The following is a 26251-nucleotide window of genomic DNA, read 5'->3' on the forward strand; positions in this document are numbered from 1 at the left end:
CGGAGGGAGTATACGCTATTGGAATTAGATTACATTTGAATACAAGAAGGGTTTTAAAACTATTTTTGAAATTTTATAAAACTGCTCGGAAGAGGATTTTGGTTCACATTCGCATTTGTAAAACATTGCGGATAACCATACATGAACATATTGTTGGCATGATCGCAACACCTAAACGTCTTACAGTGATATGTAGAGTCGCCAACAACCCTAATCTAACAAAAGCTAGACCAAGATGGGTTTTGATAGATTAAACCGGCTAGCGGAGCTGATTTAGATAGAACAGTGGACAACTACTCGTCTTGTAGGCAAAACGGAGGTTTACGGGACAAACCTATAAAGGATTTCGCACTCTCGCAACAAAGGCAGACGATTTACGGCGCAAATCGACAAAGATGGACGAATTAAAATAGAGCTAATTGAAAAGTAGAAAGCAATATTGAAAAAAGCAATTCGATTGATTGATTGCAGTGTGATACATTGATTGAACCAGCCTTGTCCCCTTAAATAGAGGTTGGTCTTACCCTCTACAAGCCCTCCTCCACGTCTAACTTGGGGTAGAAACCAAAAAGAATCCGAAACATAGCCTCCCGAGTAAGGAATCCCGAGACCTGACGAAAACGGAGTCTGACTCGAACTCTACCGGTCAAACTGGCCACATGCCGCCGATCTGAACGGCCCTTTGACGGCGGTCTAACCGGCCCATACATGGTGGTCAGACCGGTCCTCCTGGAGGAAACTGGCAGAGTTCCCAAATCTTGACAATTTTTCCTATTTCAATCTTAGATGTTAAATTTTGGTGTAAACACATATACATCGATAAAATTTTTAAGAAATTTAATTATGACAAAAACACAGATTGTATATCACATAATTGTTGAATAAATAAACTATATACTACATATATAACGTTTGGATCAACTAATTAGTTATTATCTATTCATCCTAACTCTTAAATATTGATCACCAGAGCTTAATCTTGCAGCTCATGTTCTTGACCCTGATCTCCCCCTCGGTGCTGAGCCTGTCGAGCACCAGGTCGCACCGGATGGTCGGCGTCAGCTTCCCCGTCGTGATCGGCCCAACCTTCACCCGCACCGGCACCTCGCCGCGGAACACGAGCGGCAGCTCGCCGCCGCCGCCGACAACCTGCTGCATGGCCTCAGCCACGGCGCCCGCGCCCTCCAGCGTCGCGTCGCTCATCGCGACGTGCACCACCCCGGCGTCGCCGTGGCCCTGGTAGAACGCCGGCAGCGCGCCCTCCGACAGCCGGTGGCCGCCGTAGAACACGGCGAGGCTGGACCCTTCCTCGTACGAGATGCCGATGGCGCGGTTGGGGTTCTCGAACCGCACCGCGACGTCGAAGCTGGCCCGCGCCGTCAGCTGCGGGTCGCCGTAGCCGTACTCGCCGCCGTGGTCGTCATAGTCCATGTCGAAGGCCTGCACCGTGAGCGACTCGATCGCGTACCGGGGCAGCCTCGGGTCCAGCGCCAGGTACAGCGCCCCGGCGGCGGCGGCGACGGCGGCCACCAGGACGAGCGCGGCGCAGGCGAGCCGGCAGCAGCAGCCGCGCTTCTTCTTCTTCTTCCTCTGCTGCTGCTGCCGCTTCGGTAATTTGGTTTCGTGATCCGCCGGCGGCGGCGGCGGCGGCGGCGGCGTGTGTCCGGCCTCGAGGTCGATCTCGTCGTCTTGGAACGTCACGTGGTCGTGGAACGCCATGGCTTGCTAGCTAGTAACTCGGCGCGACACGCCGCGACGTACGTGCATTGCATGCATGTCTCGATCGGTGCTTAGATGTATGTAGGAAGTGGTTAAGTGCGCACGCGCGCTATGATCGAAGCCGAATCGGGAAGCAGGGTGTAGTGTAGTACGCTTTGGTTTCTTATCTCAATCAGAGACAACTCATGAGACTCACAAAACCATGAGAGTTGATTTTGTATCGCAGACACGTTCGGTTCGGCACTTCCAAACCAACTGATATATGATTGTTATAATTGCTGTCGTGCGAGGCAGGCAGGCATCCTCGAGTGATCCAATATTTGAATCGGCTGACTGAATTATGGATTTCGTTAGGATAGTAACAGTTATCATGTTCTAGGATAATATTGCTTTTGCGAGTGTACTGGGATGGTTTTCATGAATCTGCAATATGAGTTGTTTCATATTGTACTGATAAAAAAAAGTTAAGGTATGAGCACTGGATCATCGTGCATGCTCATGCACAGATTTTAGCCAGGCATCCTTGTATTTCCTATTCCCTCCGTTTCTAAATATTTGATACCATTAATTTTTTAAGTACATATTTGACTGTTCGTATTATTTAAAAATTTATGAAATATGTAAAACTATATGTATAAATAAAAGTATAATTAACAATGAATCAAATGATGGGAAAAGAATTGATAATTACTTAATTTTTTTTAATAAGACGAACGGCCAAACATGTTTAAAAAAGTAAACGCCTAAACGCCGTCAAGTATTTGAAAACAGAGGGAGTACTAGGTTTACGGTGTGTTACCCAATACCAAGCAAAACAAGCTAACCAAGCGGCCGGCTCGGACACCAAATCGTAAAGTTTAGGAAAGTAGCTGCATGCTTGTTAAAACAACAAGAGGATAAAGAGCCTAAATGAACCAGCAGGATTGTGAAAGGGGAGGCTCAAGCTATTTTCCAAGCCGCACGTTACCGACACATCCATGACATCCAGACACAATCCCACGATATGTTTCCCAGACACATGTTTTCTCAATGGCACAAGGTATGTTTCCCAGCCGGAAAATACCGGTAGTGAGAAGCGAAAGCAATGCATTCAGACATGGTCCTTAACGCCTGTCCCCAAGTTGACAACAACAATGAACGAAAAATTCACAACGTAACACATCCACCCAAGTTACAAGTTAGATTCGATACACAACATCTAGGTACTTTGGGCTGCTTTATTTTCTCGTTCATTTGGCGGAGAAGGTGACAAAAAAAACATGCTTACAGAGGAATTGAGAACGATTTCTTCAACTTCTCCACCTCCAAATAAGCAGTGGAGTACGGAAGGAACTCCGAAAAATGGCTTTGCATCAAATCGTTGATTGCCACCGCAAGCTTTGGGATTTCCATGATCTCTTCATTGGTTAGCTTCCGAACAAACCTAGCTGGATTACCAGCCCAGAGCTCACCAGTTGGAATCCTCCTTCCAGGGGGCAGGACAGAGCCAGCTTCAAGGATCGAGTTGGTTTCAACCAATGAACCTTCCATGAGGATGGAATGCTGACCGATGATGCACTCAGGTTCAATAGTGCATGAGCGCAACAGACAGTATGCACCCACTGTCACATACCGGTCAACAAGGGTGTCAGCTGGAAGCCCTGTAAATAATACACAACTTAGGAATGAGATGAACTGAAACCTTGGCTCATAGAAGTACCTAGCACAAATATTACAGGCTACATAAATAAAAGGGCATGTACACAGAAGTGGAGTCCCAATTGTTCCATGGATACGACAACAAGTTTGCTGCCAAAGGCATTTAGTCTTTGACATATTGCCAGAACAAATTAGCATAAAGGAAAAAAGAGGCACTAATATGCTATCCATTTTTCCTTACGGTAAAAATAAAAAAAGGTAAAATGCTATCCACCAGATTGGAAATTCCATGGTCAAATTGATAGTGGGTAAGTTCTAACATAAGATTCGACCTCTCACGACCCAAAATTGGAGTCAAAGATTACAAATAAGCACATGTGCTTAGAGTTGATCCTCATGCAGTTTGATTTAAGTGGCATCAAAATATCAAATGCAAAGTTACCCCATAAGAACCAATGATTCAGAATCCAAGCTCAATAGACAAAAATATTGTCATCCTATAGCAGGGATATTCAGGTTGCGAAGAAGCCAATCAAAACCAGACTCAAGGAAGATTAGCTAGCAATTATCTATTTAGTATTGCAGCCAGTTGGTCCTTTGAGCATGGTGCAGAATATACCACACCAGGCCTTTTGAAAAGTTTCACTAGAGCCGTATATGAACAGTCATGCCCTAGAGTGCTAAAAACAAAAGGTGGACACAAAAAAGAATGCATAAGTCATGAGCTGGAATCCTGGAACAGTATTAGAAGAAATGATGAGTACTGTTTGTATGATCCAATCAACGTTCATCAAGCCAGTTTATAGTTGAAGTCAATAATATTTCAATGAACATAAAGCATTAATCAGCTATCCATTTACTAATTATATTTTTAATCATCGTCAAATATGCACATAAACACAATAGTTGGCAAATACCAACAGACATGAACATGCCCATGCAAGTATGTAACCACAGAACACTACTTATGTGCATATGGTTAAGAGCATTAGTGTTAAGTTTATTCCCCGCAAAAAACAAAAGGAAGAAATGAGTGTTATTTATGCCGTCTAACATCAGCATCCTCAGTTCCATAAACTGCCTCATGAACACACATGAGTTGCATTTCATCATACACACGAGCCAAAAGCCTCAAGTCCACAACCAATTAATTATGAAATTTACGTATCTACTAACATGGTACCAATTAACTATAGTGAGCCAGATGGGGTTGTTGGCATCCTGAGTTTTGGCTGGCCTTGGATTTTTTTTTAATGTGCCTTTCACTTTGTGCCAGACAAATGAAAAGACAACACAAATATTGGCACAAATAGGAAAACGTTGCCTATAACTCATCCCAGTTCAAGTTCAATAGCACTAGAGTGCATTGCTTTTATACTCCAAAACAGAACACCATAGACAGTCCAGGCCAACATTTTTCAGGTTGCTAGTGGGGATAATAATTGGTAACGTTAACTTAATACTTTAAGAAGGCAGATACCATGTGTCCTCGTGCTTACAGATAAACAACTATGCAAAAGCAAAGTTCTCAAACATCTCACCACGTCACAGGCTGACACACCCCTATTTATACCAGTGAAAACAAGGGTAATTCTCAAACATAAAAATAATAAATCAAAACTCAAAAAATTCAATGCTTTAGTTCTTTACAATACAGTTCTGTCAATTACCTTGTACAACCTCACAGTCTAAGAAACTTCTTTATTATGTCAGCTAGAAACGCTGAACATCATGCAGAATCAAAATTTCAGGATCCATGAATAAACTATAAATAGCATTACCAGTTAGTGACTGGAGAATTCACTGTTCCAGCCACCCAACAGCAACTATGAACACAATTAGACACAATCAGACAATAAAGCACACTGCACTCCAGTTCCCCACCCTTAGCAACTTTGAATTTGGACTGCGCTTACAAATTAACCAAAATGTTGAACGCATGAGTTAAAACTACTGAACAGGAGGGCTGCTCCCCCACACCCCCACCAACCTTGCACTTGCAGTTATGGTAAAAAACCAAACATGCAGGTACACTCAAATTACACAATTATACATGTCCCTAAATGCAGGTACACTCAAATTACACAATTATACATGTCCCTACATAGATACCGCTAACCAAGTCATTATTGACAAGGCCATGGCACCACTCTAAGGTTAATCGTTTATCCAAAGTGCAGGAATTACGAAGGTTCTCAGCAAAAATGCCAGAATTCCAAAGGCATTCGATGTACAGAGTTAAAAGAACACCATAAACACAGAAGTACAGTGTTTCTCAACCCATGAATGCTATGTACTAGATTGCAGAGACATCTACAATGTTGCAGCTAGCTGCACCCTTGTGATCTACTCCTATAAATCAAATCACCATTCTTATCATGTCCAGCAGAAAAGCATCGGATACGAATTTGGTCAACTCTAAAGGACGCGCCGCAAGATATCATCAAACGATTAGGTACGCCGGATTCCTCACCGGACCAATCCAAGCGAGAACATGTAAACGCGTCGCAACTCAATACTATAGATCATTCAAGAACACCTCGGAAGCATTCATACATTCACCTGTTGGTCAGATCTGGGCACTAAACGAGGTTCCAGAAGAGGTGGGGGGATGGGGGATGGGAAGGGCTGGGGAGGGTGAGAGACCTGTGGGCGCCGACCAGGCGGCGTGGAGGACGCATCGCTCCTGGACGTTGGCGCAGAAGCCGAGGGTGATCTTGTTGAGGTCACCGCGCAGCACGGCGCCGCTCCACACGGAGGCGCCGTCGTAGACGGTGACCTGCCCGGCCAGCACGGCCTCAGGGGCGACGTAGGCGTCGACGGCCACCTTGGGCATCCACTGCCCGAGCGGCACCAGCTGGCGCTGCCCGCGGTAGTCCCACCGCACCCGATCCGCGCCCGCCGCGGCGGCCGCGGCCGCGGAGGGGGGAGGCGGTGGGGGAGACGCCGCGGCGGGGGAAGGGGCCGATGCGGTGGCGGAGAGGAGGCGGCGGAGGGAGGGCCCCGCGGCCCGGCGGGAGAGGCGCGAGAGCGAGGCGGCGGCCATGGCGGTGGTCGGGGAGGTGTGCGGGGGTTGGGGGCAGTGGGGCGCACGGTCTGTGATGGGTTCGTTCTGCCCCGAGGAGAAGAGAAGGAAGACGAGTGTCTGTGGGCTGGGCTTTGGATTAGATGTGGGCTTTGAGTGAATTATACCAGAGGAATAAGTTCACTGTAGGTCCCTCTATTTGTCGCTCAGTCCGATTTACATCCCTGAACCACAAAACCAGGTATAACCCGTCCCCCAATTTACGAAAACCGGACAAACGAGGTCCCTCGGTAGTATGGAGGGCGATTTTGGCCGACGTGGCGCCTACGTGGCTAATTTGACTGGGTCTTCATTTGACGTGAGTTGACGTGGCAATTCGATCCGGAAAAATATTAAACCACGTGGGACCCACATATCAGTTTCACACACAAATTAATAAAAAATTGTGGGGCCCACGCGGGCCCCACATGTTATTATCACCCACCTCTTCTCTCCCCTCTCCCATCTCACCCCTCAGAGCGGCGGCGCTGGGGAGGACTACGGGTCTGAGTGGGGAGCGGCGGCAGGCGGACGGCGGCGCGAAGCCGACGGATCTGAGTGGGGCAACGGCGGGCGGAGTGGCGGCGCCCGATGCCGGCGGGGCGGCGGAGCCAAGCGGAGGGCGCCAACCTCGTTGTCGGCAGGGTGTGGCGCCTAGTTCCTGCCCGTGTGCAGCTGCAACTCGGCGGCAACCGGCTCGCCAGCTTCCTCTTCCCCTCTCCCGCCACCGGTCGTCGCACCCATGCTTCTCCCGACCACGATGCCGCCGCCTCCGCCACGGCGTTCGCCGAGGCCCCCGCGCCGCAGGAGCAGAGGCGGAGGGTGAGTCGTCGGACGCGTCGTCGGCGGCGGGGGGCGGCGTCGAGCTCCCGTCCGCGTGCGGCTGCGACTCGGCGGCAACCGGCTCGCCGGCTTCCTCTTCCCCCTCTCCCGCTGGCACAGCCGGCCACCGTGGTCTCCTCCTCGTCCTCCTCCGCGGCGGCGGCGGTGGCGGTGGGGTCGGCGGCGCTGGGGAAGGGGCTCCGCGCGCGGGGCGCCGCCCGCCCAGAGAAGCTGCTCCTCGTCTTCGGCCGCGGCGTTGGCGCGGACGTCGCGCGGGGGCTCGTGGAGGAGTTCGGGGGCACGGCGCCGCGCGCCCGACTCCGACGAACTGGAGCTCACGCGGGCGAGGTGCTGGAAGCTGCACGACTGTGTCGTCGTCACATGCTCTTGTTCCTTCTCATTTTTTTTTTGACGCAAAATGTTCCTTCTCATTTCGCAGCCTCATCACCTGCTACTTGCCAATAACGGTCCCATGTCGATTGACGATAACGGTAGGATCGATATGCAGGTTCCCTATTACTGCACCTACTATTCGTCTGAATCCATTTGTATATAGCTGCTTCACAATAACATTGGCAGTGTTGCGTCGAGCCAATATTGGCTGCAATCGAGCTAAGCTGCTACTCCCTGCACTTCTGTATGTACACTGCATATACTACGAGACAAGCAAGCTGCGGGATGGGCCGCGAGGAGGTGCAGCGCGGCGAGGTGGGGCAGGTTGGTGGAGAGCAGCGCCCCCGCCCGCGCCCCATGGTCGGGCCGGCTCGAGTCGAGGAGCTGCAGCTCGACGGCAACAAGGCAGAGGAGGTACCGCAGCGCGGGCTGCCGCAGCAGGGAAGGGGACGCGGACGCCACGACTCGGTCGTGCAGCTCCCGGCACCGCGCCCACGTGCGCGGCCCTGAACTTCTCCACAAGACCCCTTGCGGGGTCTGCACCGGCGCCGCGGACGAAGACCAGGAGTAGCTTCTCGGGGCGGGCGGCGCCCCGCGCGCGGAGCCCGTCCCCCCAGCGCTCCCGCCGCCGACGCCCAGCCCTTCTCCCGTGTCGCCGCCGTCGCGTCGTCGGCCGCCACCGCCGGACCTCCTCGTGACGCCGTGGAGAGGGGAGGGAGGAGGAAGAAGAGGGGTGAAAATGACACATGGGGCCACGTGGGCCCCACCATTTTTTATTAATTGGTGTGTGAAACTGACATGTGGGTCCCACGTGGTTTAATATTTTTCGTGATCGAATTGCCACATCAGCGCCATGTCAATGCCACGTCAGATGAAGACCGAATCAAATTAGCCACGTAGGCGCCACGTCAGCTAAAACCGCCCTCCATACTGCCGAGGGATCTCGTTTGTCCGGTTTTCGTAAGTTGGGGGATGGGTCATACCCGGTTTTGCGGTTCAGGGACGAAAATCGGACTGAGCGACAAATAGAGAGACCTAAAGTGAACTTATTCCTTATACCAGATAACATATCGGTGAAAACGGGCCAAGCGTTCATACTTAAAATTTTGTGAATTTATGAGAAAATTACTAGCGATAGATGTAGATATAAAATGTATTCTCATCAAATCTTAGGTTCAAACTCAATTTTATGTGGGAGTAAAAAAAATAAATTTTGGGTGAATAGTAGCATAACATTATTTACGTAGAATTTGTCACTTTTGTTTCTCTTAAATGAAATTAAGTTTGGACTTTACATTTAAGGGACCCCTAGATTTAATGATAATGTATTTAGTACCTAAACCTCACTAAACCTATGCTCTAGCTTCGAAAACAGGCCTTCTCGACCTTTTTTCTCAATACACGTATCCTCATACACGTAACTCCAATGGCAGCGAGCTCCCCTTGCAATGATGTGGTGGTGAACCTCTCATTCGTCTTTAGTGCTCTCCAAACCGTGCGGATGATAGATTCAAGTTATCTCACATACTAGTACAAGGTTACACTCATAAGTCATAACTTTCGCTTAGGCTAATTTCTTCTACCCTGAATCATGAATGTATGGTACATTATCTGATTTTAGGATAATATTTAATAGTACAAATGAATAAATTAACTATTATAAATTTTAAGTTTTGGTTAAAAAAAACAGTATTATAAGAAACTTGCATATAGAAAATAACAAAAATTCATATAGCTTGGAAGCTTAGAAGGTATGTTTGTGATAATTTATAATTCATAAAAGATAAATAGTGGGGCTTTACGCTTTAGTAGACAAGTGAACCACTGTGCTAAAATACAAGTTTTGGTAAGACATCCCAATCCAACATTTAACATAGTAATAAAATATGACCTAAAAATTTAACTAGGTAACACATCCTGATCCAGATTCACTTTTACGCTTATAAACACCCTATTTTGTATCCCCACCGTCAAAAAAAAAATTGATCCTGACTTATATACCTGCAAGTTCAGATTCATGGTTAACATTAAGTTTTTTTAAGAAGGGATTAGTGTTGTGTTTAGTTCCACGCTAAAATTGAAAGTTTGAAGAAATTGGAACAATGTGACGGAAAAGTAGGAAGTTCGAAGGAAAAGGTTGGAATCTAAACAGGACCTAGATGTTTAAAAAAAATGGACCCTCTCAGACTAGGTTCGCTCTATTCAGATTCGTTGTGCTAGAATGTGTCACATCTAGTACTAAGTTGGTTTTTTTTTTTTGGACGGATGGAGTATCTTGAGAACCAATCTTCCAACACTTTAATACGGAAGAGGCTCATTAATCACATGATTAATTAATTAAGTATTATATAAAAATAAAAAAAGAATTAATATGATTTTCTAATGAAACTTTCCTGTATTTTTTTATTAAAAAACACGCTATTCGAGAAACATGAAAATGAGGGAGTATAAGTTGAAAAATGGAGTATAGAACGCAGCCTAAGCAGATTAATGGTGGTCTTTGTCTCTTTAGTGTGCGTTGAAAGGAATACACTCATGGATAACTGGATACAGGTTTAAGGTAAGGGTGTAAATCAGTAAATGAGTCGACCCGCGAACTCACTTGTATTTAAGATGAGTAATTGAGCATACATGAGGATGTCAGGATGTGTAAGCACATTCTCTATTTTTCTCAACAACTAACATTTTTTATAAGCACCAATGGTGCAATGATGGAGTCGTGGGTGTATGACTTTGACCACTGTAGTTTTAAGTATACCATTGAATACAAGGCAAGTTCTTCTATATGATTTTATAATATTAAATCTTTGTTTAGACTTTAGAACTATGTGGGGTTAAGATTTTCAGTGGTATATGAAACGAGACAAGTCATTAGTATTAATCAATTAATAGAGTTGTAGATTTATTTGATTTTTTAAAAGAATTTTTATAGAAAAAAAACTATTATACGAAATGTAGTGTCATTTTAACAGTTAAAAAGCATGCTTCCGAGGAGGTAGCCGTTCGGATAGGTGTATAGAATGCAACCTAAGAGCAAGTAGAACTCATGTGTTGTCTCTAAAGTGCCACATATGATTAGATAACAAGGTAGAGCAAGGAAGTAAAGAGGGAGAACATGAGCCACCTCTCATGAAAAAACAACCTCTACACATGCATTCAAAAAAAAAAAAAACAACAACCTCTACACGTTTTTTTTTAAAAAATACAAACAAAAAGTGAAATAGAATGAGAGTGGTGTTTCTAACAAGTGGATCAATTAAAGAAAATTTTAGAGTGTGTGTATTGTAATGTTGTCTCTTACTTAATTTATAGATAATATGGCTAAAATTAGATATAGATGACATAACTAAAATTAGAATCAGATGTAGTACCCCCCCCCCCCCCCCCCCCCGCCCCTCCTCCTCCTCCACTATAGATCTTGCTCGAAAAAGAGTTGTTAGCCCCCTCCTCTCACTATAGATCTTGCTCAAAAAGAGTTGCTGTTACTCTTTAAAGCATAGTAGAGATCATTAATTAGCTGGCGTGTAGTGCGCGAATATAATGGTTTCTGTGCTCGTGTAGTATGTGTGTCTTCTGCAATCGGATAACCTTGTTCTTCTTTGAGGATCCTGCAGGCGTACTGAAAGCACACAACATTGATCCGTTCTTTTTTCCCGCGGGAAGCACTTCATAAGTTTGGGGAAAATGTAATGTTGTAGACACCAATTCTCGATCCGCTCTAGTTTTTGTCTCTTATCATTTTACAAAATCAGATAAAAAACTGTTTCCCAACTTTAAAAGCTAAACTGGATAAAATCGAAACCTCCCGTCCCTCTGACCAGACTACCAGTATTAATTTGCGAGCATTTTGAACCTATGTGTGACAAAATGCTCGCAAGTCGCAAATGTAGTACTAGTAGGTTGGATTCGCTGGGATTTTGAAGCAGAAGGGAATCACCATCTATTTCCCCTTTCCCTTCGGCAGACGTACCACACATACAGGCATACAGCATTACAGAGATACTACCAACGACACAGCGCATCCATTTCGTCGACGGTGCAACGGTGGAAGTGCAGATTGCAACAACACATATGCATCAATCATACTACTGCTAGTACTACTTAAATCAGTTGGAACAGGGAGAAGATTAGTACGGAAATCTGGCATGAACACAAACCAAACAGACACGATAGTCGAAAGTTGAACCGATAAACCATTGCAGAGAATCAACCAATCCACACATAGTTACAACCATGCCATGTCTCCAAAGTAAGACATTTAGCTACAGCAATAACAATACTAGAAGCACTAATAATAAAGCACAAGCAGAACACAATATATAGTAGTAGTACAGTAGGGGAAAAGGGGCAAAAGCTATAGCTGCAGGAAAAATCAGCAGACTTAGCCGGCGTAGATGTGGACGCCGATGGCGATGAGGAAGATGGTGATGAGGGCGAAGTAGATGACGGCGTGGACGAGGACGGCGACGCCGCTGGTGTGCATGGTGCCGAAGCCCACGATCCGGCCGTGCGCCGGCAGCTGGAACAGCAGCCCCGGCGTGAGCAGCACGAACAGCACCGTCGCGATCACCACCGGCCCCCAATCCGCCATCGCTTCTTCTCGATCTGCGACTCTTGCAGCTCTCTTGCTCTCGGTGGAGGAGAAGTGACTGTAATTAATGAACTGAACGGCTGGTAGAGCAGTGACTGGTAGCAACGTGGCGTTTAAGTAGCGAGGAGAGCGCCGCTCGAAGTGCAGTGGGTGTCGGCGTGACGCGACGAGCTAATGTAGTGGCTGGCGTGCGGGGCCCATCACCACCCACGCCACGCGGCCAGGTGCCTCTGTCTGGGGGCCCACCTGTCAGCGTGACCGCAACGGTGCGACGAGCCGCTTGGTGTGCCTGCCACGTGACGCTGCCGCGCTCGGTTCGTTTCTCTCTCGGGCTACGTATTCTTATTCCTCACGCTTTTTTTTTTTTTTTTGGCCTTCCTCCCACTACACTCCCCTTTCAAAATCCCCCACGATTCGAGGCGTCCGCGTCGCCTTCCGTCCGTCTACACACGCTGCCGGATGCCGTGGCTTGGGGGGTGTTGCACTGTTGCGGCTTGTCTCACGTGGGTGGCCGGTGAGATTAGTCCCGTGCTTCCCGTCGTGTCTAGCGCTGAACTGAACACATGTGTGTATAGTGTATCTGCACACGAGCGCGCACAGCTTTCGAGTCATCGCACACTACTCCTCCAGGTCGGTACGTTGCATGCCACCTGAGACGCTTGGATGCGTCACATTCCATTCCGTTGAAAGGGATCCGCCAACGGAAAGGGATTCGCGATCGATCGGGGGAGAAAAAGGACCGGCGTTTCTTCAGCGGGGAGGATGCTTCTCCATGTTCCACAACGGAACGAATAATAGTATACCTTTCCTTGCAGAAAGGAGAAAGCGTGTCCTCAACAGCTAGGAAGAAGGGAATCTCTAAATATGGAAATCTGCGCGGATTCGCTTCCAAATAGACCCTCCACGTGGCGCCATGCGATTCCAGCATTAGATTCCCTCCGGTAGCCGTCAGATCGTAGATCTACGGTGACAGATCGCTGCGGTGTACTTCGTTGTAATAATAGAAGATGTTAGGTGTTTTTTTGCAAAAAGTCAGGCCGATCCACCGACCGCCGCCCCGTCGCTCTCCCCTCCCACCTGCGCCGACATCGCCGCCGCCGCCTCTTCCTCTTCCTGCCGCTCCGCCTCTGGCGCCCGAGGCCGAGCCTCCCATGCGGTGGCACGCCGTTCAGTCTGCTGTCCTCCCCTCTTCCTCATCGCTATATAGGGAGAGGAGCTCGGTGTCAGCGACGAGCTCCGACGACGACGATGCCTCTCCCCTCAAGCTCGGTGGCGGCATGGCAAAAGGGATCCTCGAGCGGCGGCGGAGAAGATCCTCACCAGATAGGGCGACAAGCTCGGTTGCTGTGCACAGGGATGGGGTAGGAAAAAATCACATCCATCACCGCGCTCGTCTACCTTGCCTTTTGATTCGCCGGCCGCCTCGGACGGAGGCCGCTAGCCATGCAGCAACGGGCGTGGTGCTGAGGACCGTGCTACGGCCGCCGCCGCCGTTGAACGCCGTAATGTAGGAGCTCCCTCCATTGGTCCCCTACATGTTCACTCCACAGGTGATTAATTTCTACCGATAATTCAGAAAAATAAAGGATTTTCTTTTGCACTTGTTGGTGGTTTTTGCGTGATACACGATGCTACTTAATAATGCTAAGATTGGCACCAAATGGATTGGTTGCCAAAAATTACCATTGTGTCATGTTTTGTCTTGATCTGAAATCTGATGAGTTAGCCATTCTTGACATGCAGTACAAGGGTGGTGCAGCTGAGGGTGGCAGAAGACCAAGCATCTGGAACACCTTCGCACATCAGCACCCAGACATGTTAATTACTACATCTCTGTTTGGCTTTGCCTGCTAGCTGTGCTATATTGTGTTCAACACAAATCTAACCATAACTAGGTCAACAATGTAAATGCAAAAATTAATAAGCTGAATACACAAAGACACATGCAGTTCAAGAAATAGAATACTGGCAATACAATATATCATGCGATTTTCTAAACAAGTTTGTCATAGCTTCACAAAAATATGGTTCATTATATTCATCACAGAAGAAAAGTGTTCTTCATTTTACGGTGAATATTCCTTGATGCCTTGAAGTTAGTTGTTACTGTGCCAATGTTGAAATGTTCAGTATATTTGGTGAATTGATGCTCTGCTGTTCTGCAAACCATGATTTCTGAATTCTTCTCAGTGTGCTACTTTGGTCATGACAGATTAAATGTGTTGTAGGAGTACTTCAGCTTTTCTGTTTCATGAGTTCAAAATATAAATTGAACATTGAGTAATGAAAAGCAAATGTTCTCTTCAGCTATCTTTCTGAAGTAGAAATGTGTCCTTTGATTGAATTAATCTTCTGTAACATTTTGAAACCTCTAGACTAGCATCATCATCTCTCTAATATATTCACTTTAATTCACTATCCATTTTATTAATCCAGTTTCACTTTTACGTTAATGTTCTTAATAATCTTCAGCAGAAATAGAATGTTCTACAACTCTATACTTTATCTCTGCCTGTTAGTAGCACTCTGAAGAACAGCCTAAGCTTATCACCCATCATTTCCTCTCTCTCCTTTCCCCCTGTCTTTGTTAATGCTGCATATTGAAATTGCATTTTGATACTGGTTCTTTGACAACTGCAACTGTGGAGCAGATTGTCAAGACAAGGGCAGCTCATCTGTTGAAGTATCCTCATGCGAAGATACTGTGGATGAGCAGCTTTTAATCCAGATGGGCTAGCAGGTAGCCAGTTACTATGTCTGTGCATATCCACAAAGTGAGAACATTGAGATTCTTAGCTCAAATGCAAAGGATCTGAGATTGTCCTGATTGTCCTCTTATCCACATGATAAAAGCTAGAGCACAAGTGTACCAATTCAAGTCAAAGGTCACATTGACTGTGAAGTGAAATAATATTCATGTTTTTAACTAGGAAAAATAGTATGGACAAGACCAAGTACAGACATGAAATATTTACCTCTGTCTGGAACTTGTCTTGCTTTGATCCAAGCTCTATATACTTTATCCTGACACACCAAATATAACCACTATTTGTCACCTTTCCTCCTCTTCTCTTAGTCTTAAAAAGAGAGAAAGCTTAGCTTTACACTGCACTGCAACCATGTTACACACACACACACACATATGTAACTTTAGGTTCACAGATAGAGTGTTACCACATCAACCGAAAAAGATATATTTATCTTTAGCTAGCAACTTCTTATAAAAGAAAACACTCTAGTATCAGCAAAGAATATGGATCATGTGATCTGATCGTCTGAGTAACTGATACAATTATCCTGATGTAATATTTGCCAAAAAAACATTAGATATGCAGAATAAAAAAGCATAGGGGTTGTGCATCGTCTGACTGTTGCCCTCCTTTTGTTTTTTAATAGATTTACTCTTTCATTGTGAGCATAATGGTATATCAAGTTCTATCCTTTTACTCTCTCTCTCATTTTGTTTTCTCTGTGAACATAACAATATATCAAGTTATAACTGCTTTACTCAATTTGTTTTCTAGGAAAACTTTGTTTATTTACTATGAGTACCAAGGCATAAAGATTGTGCATCTACATGACGAGCTGTATCAGGGGTGCTGCAAGGAAATATTTGAGGGGAATGTTACTACGAACATAGCATGTACACTAAAGTCCTTATCAATGCATACAATTGCTATATTGATATGATGTGCACTCTATATCACGAGTGGATTTATTTTGATCCCAAAATGGACGCTAAGATTGCTGAGATGAATCCGATGAATGATGATGAGGTTGATTGGGCTATGGTTTTATCGAAGTTGGTATGACAAGATATGCTAACAGTCAACTTCTATGAAACGGTGCAATTCTTCTATGCGCCTCAACGATGATTTGTATAGTTACATTTGTTGTCTTTTGTTATAAGTTTTTTTTTGTTAAAGTTTAACTTAACATTTTCAAACATTTTAATGAACACCGGATATTGGAGTATTTTCAAAAACAAAATGCATTACCTATAACTGCGTATGCGCATAATTTCCTGGTTTAAGGCCACTCTACAAGAACACTAGACCAATCACTGTAAGGGCGCGGCAGAGCCGCGCCAGGTTTTCTAGTTTGGGCCGAAAGGTGGACATGCTTGGATCAATCACATTTTGTGCTCATATCTTCTTCGGGAATTTGGGCCTATAGTGATATGGGGAAAAAAATCTATCATAATGATGGTTTTTTTTTTTTTTTTGTGTGTGTGTGTGTGTGTGTGTGTGTGTGTGGGCGCGCAAGCCTCCGCGTGGTGGAGAACGTAGAAGGCAGATGACAGTCGATGAGCGGGCCACAGTAAGTCAGTGAGGCGTGGAGGAGAGCTGACGACGATGGTAAAGGGCACCGGTGAGTTCTTCAGCCCTTCCTCGATGGCCTGAACGTGCTCCCGTTTTGATGTTCGGTTTGAATGGATTTATTTTTGTTCGATTTGTGCACAAATTGATTGGGGAAACAATGGGAAATTCCTGTTAGAGAAAATAACGAGCGGAAGGAAAGAAAATAAGCGAAAATAAAATAAAATATCATATCTCAAAGCAATATAAAAGGGGTTGTTATACCACGTCATCTCGTTCAGACGAGATGATACTAGTTACGTCCCAAATTTGATACTTTGGTATCAGGTGATACCTGTAGGTACCAAGGCTAGAATGAAGAATAAAACCTGATACCACACATACACCATGCCAAAAACAAAATAAACAAAATAATCACTGCTGCAAACGTCGACCATCTTTTTCATTTCCCATCAATCCCCTTTCCTCCCTCCATGTTTTGGGCGACGTTCGGCAGCTCTCCCTAGCGAAGTGGATCAGAGGTTGAGCTCGAGACTAAACAACCATAGAGGAAAGAACAAGGAGAGGAGAGGGTAAAATAGGAGAGATAGGGTCTCTCTACAACTTACCTGCTCTACATTGCCCAGCACAGAGATGGGTCGCCGTGGCAGCTCACCCCCTCCACATCATGGTCAGGAAAAGAGGCATAGCAAATCCACCACTTGCCCCTTTCCCACCTTTGCTCACCATGTCTACATCAACATCGATCCACATGCTGATTTCTTCGTATACTTTTCTTTTCCTATAATTTCTTTGAGGATGCCATCCCTATGGTTGACTCGATTGCCATATCTCACCCATATTCCCTTAAGAAATACTCAACTTACTTGGGATAGTCCCATCTAGATTGAGCAGTCTCAATCAACTTAGTCAACTAGATCTTAGGTGTGTTCGCTACTCCCCGTTCCCCCGGGAACAGTCTGCACGGAAAACGGAGTGGTCCATTAGCACGTGATTATTAAGTATTAGCTATTTTTAAAAAAATGATTAATTTGATTTTTTAAGCAACTTTCGTATAGAAACTTTTTGAAAAAACGCGCCGTTTTGTAGTTTAAAAAGCGTGCACGTAAAAAACAAGGGAGAGGGGTTAAGAAAAGGAGGTGCGGAACACACCCCTTGTCTAGTCCTAGACTCCTAGCTAAATAGAGGGACCCTGATGGAATTAGGACAGGTGGCACGACTCACATGGTTGAATCTTGCAGAGAACCAACTAACAGGTTTTATTCCGTCTTCTCTTGGGAACCTCTTTTATGGTCTTCCATTATGGTCTTCCAGTTGGATTTGGCCCATAACCATTTGAGTGGCACCATATATACCTATAACATGAGCTGGGGTGGTCAAGAAGTTGCACAATGTCAAGACGGATTATGGATCCAACCTAACCATTTAGGGCACTCAGCAAACTTAGTACATGACTACTCTAATGAGTCTAGTCCGTAATTATGAACTACTCCCTCTGTTTGATATTATAAGTCGTTTATTTTTTTTAGTCAATTTTTTTCAAGTTTGACCAAGTTTATAGAAAAATATAGTATTTTCAACACAAACAAACATATTATCAAAATATATTTAATATTAGATTTAATGAAACTAATTTGATATTTATATGTTGCTAATTTTTTACAAACTTGGTTAAACTTAATAAAGTTTGACTAAGAAAAAAGTCAAACAACTTAATATGAAACAGAGGGAGTACTTCAAGAACATCAAAGATATATAGTATTTTGAAACCGAAAATCTAAGATAATGGTTTCAACAACTCGATACGGAGACAAGCGCAGAGGCTGGAGACTGTGCTGCTCTTTATGGAATTGGTGGCACGCTCGATCAACTTAGGTGAACCAGGTCTTACACCGGAAATAGTTGTTCATAGAACTTAAGTTATGACCAGTGAGTTAGCGATTTCCGTGCCAGATAAATCAAACAAAAGAATCATAGTTGGTAAACGCTGGTCTCTTCCTTTGAATGGCAATCTGAGCTCAACATCGATGGTGCATCCATTTGTTTTTTTTTTATCTAATATGTGAAACAAATGGATGTGCTGAAACTGGAGCTTGTTTGGCTGCTCTACAATCTGCCTTAGTACAAGGGATAAATGAGATTGATATTTAGACTGACTCGGCTATTTTGATTTCATCGTTGAAATCACAGGATTATGATCAAGCCCCTGGTGGTTCCATCATGGGATAAGAAGTACGAAATACCCTCCTGAACTATCACGGTCAACCAGATTACACCCTTGAACCACAAAACAAGGCATTTTTCACCCTTAACAATTGAAACCGGACAAATAGCACCCTCGGATCAATCCACGATGGTTTTAGTCCTATGTGGCAGCTTAGTTAGCATTTTTTATCCGTGGTAGTTTTAGTCCTATGTAGCAGCCTAGTCAGCATTTTTTTAAAGAAAAAGTGGACCCCACCTGTAAACCCTCTACCTCTCTCTATTCTCTCTTTCCCCAATCCTCTCTGTCTTCTCTCCCTGCCTCGTCTCCCTTACACCGGCGCAGGTGGCGAGCACGCAGCCCACCGCCGTGGAGGGCCGCCACACCACCTGCGCGCGGCCTAGCTCGGTCTACCTCTGTCACACCCGGAGTTTCCCTATTTTTGTAGTTCCTAATTCACCAATAAATCGTCTATAGAAATGACTTTGGATAACCAGGAGAAAACCTAAATTACAATGTATTTAATAATCGGAAATGTGAGGGAGAATTTTTTTTTTCGAATTCGCTTTGCTCTAAAATCATTAACAGTACTTAAAGCGGAATATTCAGAGCATCGAAGTTAATGATGAAATATAATTGTGCAGTAATATAATATTTTGGAAATGCCATGTACCATGAATACATGCTTAACTTTTATATAAGATAGATCTAATGGTTATAAATAATAGTTCACCAGTTAAAAAGGCATAGAAGTATTTCAGTAATGTAGCTTCAAAATTATGATTGTTTTAATATCCAATGTTATTGCGAAGTGAGCACAACTCAATTGGTTAGATTTCTTGTGGTGGAACTTGTCCACCTGATTCAAATCCTAGACTTGACATCGGTGCTCGTATTTATGGCTAATTATTCTTCCAGTGGTAGGTGACATACCCGTCGACAGCAAGATGCCCGTAGTGACATCGTCAATCTCAAAATGTGTCGGCTTAGTCTTTTGGATATACTCAAAAGGGTAGGGTGTGCGCGTGCTGTGTTTCTAAAAAAAAATCCTTGATTGTTTCTGTTTTAGTTTAATAATAGATAAGAAATAGCGAGGAGACAACAAAACTCATTTGCTTGTTTCTTAAAAATGTTTGGATTAGTGAACTATAACTAGTCCGTAGAATATATCTATCCAAACTAATGAATTTTTTAATAATATAGTTAACTTGATTCTTTAATTTTAAATTTTATAGTATAAATAATCTAATTTATCTCCTAACTTAGGCATGGAAAATAATATAGATCATCAACGCAAGATTAATTTAAGTATTAAATATTACAAAGATAAAAATAGATTCTTTTTAAAAAAATGTATAGAAAGTATTTGCAAAAACACACATAATAATTTAATAGTTCGGAGAACATGCTCAAGATAAATGAAGGAGAGCCAATCTGATAAGCACTTTAGAATTCAACCTTAAATTTATTACTTATGTACTTAAAAAATATATAGAAATCAAAAGCGTAGATTGAGTCAGTAACAGCTAAAATCCTAAATGTGTTTTGCGAGAAAAAAATGTGACATATTTTTAAACAATACTTTTTTATTTGTGTTCCTGACAATATGTCCCGAGTAATATCTTAATTACTCATTATTTCATCTTTAACTATCAATGTAGGCCCATTGATGCAAATAAAATATATCTATACTCAACAATTGTAGTGTGAAATGATACGTTTATTTGATATTTGATATTATATTATAGATGTATTTTTGTGTGTGCATGTTTGATGAAGTAATATATTTTTCTTATACTACCACGTTCACTAAATATTTGACGTTGATCATCAGAAAGAAAATAAAAAAATCCAGAGGAAGTATAATAGAAAATCTAGTTTAAAATGGTCGTTTTCTTTCGGTAGTTTCACTAAATATTTAACGTTGGCCGTCATAAGAAAATAGTAGAGAGGAAGTGAAAATCCAGTTTAAAAAGCAACGTTTTTTTCCAATAGTACGTAGTACGTATATATGCAGTATGCTTTTTTTTCTTTTTTGTTGTATATCATTTCTTCTTTTCTCGTTTGTGGTTGTTAACTCTGTGTACGTATGCCTTCTTGGCTTATTCCGGCTAATATTTTCTAGGTAAGTATTACATGGTAAATTAGGAGGGATAGATTACTGTTTATAATGGATCTAATCTAACGGTGTAAACTAATGGATCCATCAACTTAAATGAAAATTGACGGTTAGATTTTTTTTCTTTTCCTTAGAATTTCTGAGATTTTCTCTATTTTATTAGAGCGCTTGAGAGCGTTTTTAGAGCGCCATGTGGCGGCATGAGAGCGTTTGTAGGAAGTTAAAGGCCAGGATGTTTTATTGCATTATCTTAAAAGAGAAAAGTCTTCATGGGTGGTTTGCTGACGGTATGTTTGGTGGGAACTGGCGAGAGTTTAATTAGGACGGCCGTAGATTTTATTTATTTATTTTTGTCCTTTTTGCACGGTATAGTCTTCAATTAGTCAACCGCGCTATAACTTCCTTGCCCCGGTTTGCACGGTAAGGTGGAATTCAAAGGCGGGGATAATTTTCTTAGCCTGCCAACTATGGACTTATGGAGCCACAGATCGATCATTGGTGTGACTATATAATGGAGAATTGACGGCCGGCCACCTCAAAACAAACAAACCTGCTGTCCCAGATAAGCGCTCGATCGCATGGCCCTCGTCGTCGCAGTCTACGTGCTCACAGCTCTCGCGGCAGCCACGGCGGCGGCACCTTCGTCGTCCTCGGGCGACGACAGCGACGCCACGGCGCTGCTCGCGTTCAAGGCGGGGCTCTCCGACCCGCTCGGGGTGCTTCGCCAGAACTGGACCAGCGGCACGCCCCCGTGCCACTGGGCCGGCGTGTCCTGCGGCGAGCGCCACGGTCGCGTCACCGCCCTTGCGCTGCCCAACGTGCCGCTCCATGGCGGCCTCTCCCCGAGCCTCGGTAACCTGTCTTTCCTCTCTATCCTCAACCTCACCAACGCTAGCCTCACCGGGGAAATACCACCGGAGCTCGGCCGGCTCCGTCGTCTCCAGTACCTCAACCTCAACAGAAATAGCTTGTCGGGTGCTATTCCTGGTGCCATGGGCAACCTCACGAGCCTCCAGCAACTTGACCTGTACCATAACCATCTGTCAGGTCAGATCCCTCGGGAGCTACAAAATTTGGGTAGCCTAAGATACATCCGTCTTGACACCAACTACTTAGGCGGGCCAATACCGGACAGCGTTTTCAACAACACGCCATTGCTGAGCGTACTCAACCTCGGCAACAATAGCCTCTCGGGGAAAATACCAGACAGCATAGCATCTCTGTCCGGTCTCAAGACAACAGCTTATCTGGTCCTCTGCCACCTGGCATCTTCAACATGTCTGAGCTCCAGGTCATCGCCCTTGCAAAGACCCAAAGTCTCACTGGCACTATCCCTGACAATACAAGCTTCCATCTGCCCATGCTGCAAGTATTTTCCCTCTCTAGGAACGAATTCCAGGGAAGGATCCCTTCGGGCCTCGCCGCGTGCCGGTTTCTTCGGGTACTTTCCTTGTCCTATAATTTCTTCGAGGATGTCATCCCCGCATGGTTGACTCGATTGCCACAACTTACCCTTATTTCCTTGGGTGGAAATAGCATTGCAGGGACAATCCCGCCTGCATTGAGCAATCTCACTCAACTTAGTCAATTGGACCTTGTCGACTCCCAGCTAACTGGAGAGATCCCGGTAGAATTAGGACAGTTGGCACAACTGACATGGTTGAATCTTGCAGCGAACCAACTAACTGGTTCTATTCCACTATCTCTTGGGAACCTATCTTTGGTCTTACAGTTGGATTTGGCTCAAAACCGTTTAAATGGCACCATACCTATAACATTTGGTAACCTTGGAATGCTTCGTTATCTCAATGTCGAAGCGAACAATCTTGAAGGAGATCTTCATTTCCTTGCTGCACTTTCCAACTGTAGGAGACTCGAATATGTAGACATAGCGATGAACTTTTACACAGGCAGAATCCCTGACAGTGTGGGGAACTTGTCGAGCAAATTGGATTCTTTTGTGGCGCATAGCAACCAAATCACAGGTGGCTTGCCACCTACCATGGCAAATTTAAGCAACCTCATCGCGATATATCTCTACGCAAACCAACTAACTGAAACGATCCCCACACACATGATGCAAATGAAGAATCTCCAAATGCTCAACCTCCATGATAACCTCATGACAGGATCTATCCCAACAGAAGTTGGCATGCTAAGCAGTTTGGTAGAGTTGTACTTAGGTGGTAACAAATTTGTTGCATCCATCCCTGGTGGAATAGGCAATCTCAGCAATCTCCGGAGCTTATCTCTACCCCGAAACAACCTATCTTCTTCCATCCCCATAAGCTTGTGGCACCTCAGCAACCTTGTACAGCTTGACTTGTCTCATAACTCCATAAGTGGAGCATTGGCAACTGATATTGGGAGCATGAAAGCAATTGTCCAAATTGATCTTTCAACGAACCAAATATCAGGAAGCATTCCTACCTCACTAGGACAACTTGAGATGCTGACATCCTTGAATCTTTCTCATAACCTATTGCAAGACAAAATACCATATACAATTGGTAAGTTAACTAGCTTAGTGACGTTAGATTTGTCTGACAATTCTCTTGTGGGAACCATTCCAGAGTCTTTAGCCAATGTCACTTACCTCACTAACCTGAACCTTTCTTTCAACAAGCTAGAAGGTCAGATACCGGAAAGAGGTGTCTTCTCAAACATCACTCTTGAATCCTTGGTAGGAAACAGAGCTCTTTGTGGTTTGCCACGCCTAGGATTTTCAGCATGTGCAAGCAATTCTCGTTCTAGCAAACTACAAATCCTGAAATATGTTCTTCCCAGCATTGTAACATTCATTATTGTTGCTTCTGTTTGCTTGTATCTAATGCTCAAAGGAAAATTTAAGACAAGAAAAGAGTTACCTGCCCCTTCAAGTGTTATCGGTGGAATTAATAACCACATATTGGTTTCCTACTATGAAATTGTTCGTGCTACTCACAACTTCAGTGAAGGCAATCTACTTGGTATCGGAAACTTTGGAAAGGTTTTCAAGGGCCAGCTAAGCAATGGTTTGATTGTTGCAATAAAAGTTCTTAATGTGCAATCAGAGAGAGCCACCAGAAGCTTCGATGTCGAGTGTGATGCATTGCGCATGGTGCGACACAGAAACTTGGTGAAGATACTTAGCACCTGCTCCAATCTGGACTTCAGAGCACTGGTCCTTCAATACATGCCAAATGGTAGCTTGGAGATGCTTCTACATTCGGAAGGTAGGTCATTCTTAGGATTCCGGGAGAGGTTAAACATAATGCTAGATGTGTCAATGGCATTGGAATATCTACACCATCGTCATGTTGATGTTGTCTTACATTGCGACCTGAAACCAAGCAATGTGTTGCTCGATGAGGAGCTCACTGCTCATCTCGCGGATTTTGGCATCGCAAAATTGTTGCTAGGAGATGACACCTCCGTTATCTCTGCTAGTATGCCCGGGACAATCGGCTACATAGCTCCAGGTATAAATAAGCATATCTCTTCTTGCAGCAGTCATTTGATTCTTCATGAACTAATTTATATTTCTCATAATATTTATCTTTTATTTGTTAAAGAGTACGGATTGATAGGAAAAGCATCACGGATGAGCGATGTGTTTAGCTATGGTATCTTGTTACTTGAAGTTTTAACTGCGAAAAGACCTACAGATCCCATGTTTGATGGAGAGCTAAGCCTCAGGCAATGGGTTTTTGATGCATTTCCGGCTCGGCTTGTTGATGTTGTTGACCACAAGCTGCTACAAGATGAGAAAACAAATGGGATCGGCGACATTGGAATAGCCTTGGACGTCTCCTCGAACATGTTGGACAGATGCATTGTGTCAATAGTTGAGCTGGGATTGCTATGCTCCAGTGACTTGCCTGAAAAAAGAGTATCAATTATTGAGGTGGTCAAGAAGTTGCACAAGGTCAAGACGGATTATGAATCCAACCTAACAGTTCAGGGCACTCAGCAAACTTAGTGCATGACTACTCTAGTCCGTAACTACAAAGTATTTCAAGAACATCAAGGATATATTTTTCTTACTGTTTCCACACTTTGTATTTTTCTTCTTGGTTTTTTTGCGCATAATTAATCATGTAGAGTATGGGCTAAATGTAATCGTTTGTGTTTTATTTATATGACCAAGGAAACAAAATAATCAATTTCATAAACCAAAATAGTACTAAAAATAACACTGATGATGATCCATTGCTCTTGCATTGCGCTTTGTGAAATCATGTGATGATTTAATCGTGGTGATGAACAATTGTCAAAGGTAATTGTTCGTGAAAATGCGGTGCTCGTGGTGATGAAGAATTGTCAAAGGTAAGTGTTTGTGAAAATGCGGTGATGTGTTTCGGACGGTGAACAATGCGGTGGTCGGCACTGGGTTGCCGGTCCGACTGAGCGGGTGCCACCTGTCAGACCGGAGGTGTCCAAGCGGTCTGATCAGGCTGCCCGACAGTCAAACCGGCAGACTCTAGGTGGGAGTCGCTTCCAGGTTATTTTCGTGGAATTTCTAGATTGCTTCATGATATGGCTTCTAGATAGTTTCTATTCGTATGAGATACTATTGTGTGCTGATGTGAGTCAAGTTGGTGCGAACTTATACTCGGATATAGAGTTTCTTTGTTGTTTATGTGCAGGTGTTGCTTGAGACCATGGGAGTATAGTCGGTGATGGATCAGAACTAGGCTTGGGAAAAGTTAAGGTCCAGACAGTCAAAGATATCACTCAGGATGCTCAGGCTAGAGAACAATGCTTGGGAGAAGTTAAGGTCCAGACAGTCAAAGATATCACGTAGGATGCTCAGGCTAGAGAACAATGCACTTGGAGGTGAAGGTTTCCATATGGCATATACGTACATGGTGTTATGTGCATATGGAAAGATGAGTCAAATTTGGATTGGAGTCCAAGTTTGGAAAGATTGGAGTTTGCAAAGTTTGTTTCTTGTACGGAAGGTTTCATAGGGGATTAGGACTTTTTGTATGAGTTCGATTCGTGGCTAGGGACAATCATGTTATGGGTATAAATAGATGAGGATATCGATTTTTTGAAAGAGAAAAGTTAGGGTTTCAAGGTTTCAATCCTAGTTCGAGAGTTGAAAGAGGAGTGCTTTAGATGCACTTCGTAAACACATATAGATGCAACAAAGTTAATCTACTTTCAAGAGAGTTTCGTCGATACGTGTTTTTCTGGATCCCGATGGTTTGACCGAAGTTTATCGAGCGGTCTAACCGGCGAGACATTGGCGGTCTAACTGGCGATGTGGCGGCAGTCAGACCGGCGGCGGCGAGCAGCAACAGGCGAGGAAGCGGCGGTCCGACCGGTTGGACAACACCAGTCAGACCGGCGGCATATGGTCAGATCGGTGTGACATGGCGGTTAGACCGACTACGTC

General features: G+C 44.4%; 4 protein-coding genes and 1 long non-coding RNA gene across 7 annotated transcripts; 3 read left to right on the forward strand and 2 right to left on the reverse strand.

Moving 5' to 3' along the window:
* Nucleotides 1-963: 963 nt before the first annotated feature.
* Nucleotides 964-1431, reverse strand: LOC127762558 (NDR1/HIN1-like protein 6). Its single transcript, XM_052287058.1, has one exon. It carries the CDS (start codon nt 1429-1431, stop codon nt 964-966), a length of 468 nt encoding a protein of 155 aa, XP_052143018.1.
* Nucleotides 1432-2761: 1330 nt separating this feature from the next.
* On the reverse strand, nt 2762-6462 carry LOC127762148 (gamma carbonic anhydrase-like 1, mitochondrial). The gene is made up of 2 exons (XM_052286536.1): nt 6004-6462; nt 2762-3359 (listed from the first exon to the last, which is right to left on the reverse strand). Exons 1-2 carry the CDS (start codon nt 6401-6403, stop codon nt 2983-2985), a joined length of 777 nt encoding a protein of 258 aa, XP_052142496.1. The 5' UTR covers nt 6404-6462; the 3' UTR covers nt 2762-2982.
* Nucleotides 6463-6719: 257 nt separating this feature from the next.
* Nucleotides 6720-8481, forward strand: LOC127762147 (uncharacterized). 3 transcript variants are annotated; one of them, XM_052286533.1, is made up of 3 exons: nt 6723-7591; nt 7683-7734; nt 7823-8481. In XM_052286533.1, the coding sequence occupies exons 1-3, from the start codon at nt 7013-7015 to the stop codon at nt 8332-8334; spliced, it is 1143 nt and encodes a 380-aa protein (XP_052142493.1). In that variant the 5' UTR covers nt 6723-7012; the 3' UTR covers nt 8335-8481. The 3 variants fall into 3 exon arrangements, with proteins under 3 accessions (XP_052142492.1, XP_052142494.1, XP_052142493.1); XM_052286532.1 differs by having other exon boundaries at nt 6720-7734; XM_052286534.1 differs by having other exon boundaries at nt 6721-7591; nt 7683-8481.
* Nucleotides 8482-13236: 4755 nt separating this feature from the next.
* LOC127762152 (uncharacterized) lies at nt 13237-14379 on the forward strand. The gene is made up of 2 exons (XR_008015394.1): nt 13237-13777; nt 13971-14379. It is a non-coding gene; the product is annotated as an uncharacterized LOC127762152 (long non-coding RNA).
* Nucleotides 14380-21446: 7067 nt separating this feature from the next.
* On the forward strand, nt 21447-24980 carry LOC127762559 (probable LRR receptor-like serine/threonine-protein kinase At3g47570). The gene is made up of 3 exons (XM_052287059.1): nt 21447-22342; nt 22375-24329; nt 24423-24980. The coding sequence occupies exons 1-3, from the start codon at nt 21447-21449 to the stop codon at nt 24827-24829; spliced, it is 3258 nt and encodes a 1085-aa protein (XP_052143019.1). The 3' UTR covers nt 24830-24980.
* Nucleotides 24981-26251: the final 1271 nt, after the last annotated feature.

Source organism: Oryza glaberrima, chromosome 2 (genome assembly GCF_000147395.1).
Source record: "Oryza glaberrima chromosome 2, OglaRS2, whole genome shotgun sequence".
Classification (NCBI taxonomy): domain Eukaryota; kingdom Viridiplantae; phylum Streptophyta; class Magnoliopsida; order Poales; family Poaceae; genus Oryza; species Oryza glaberrima.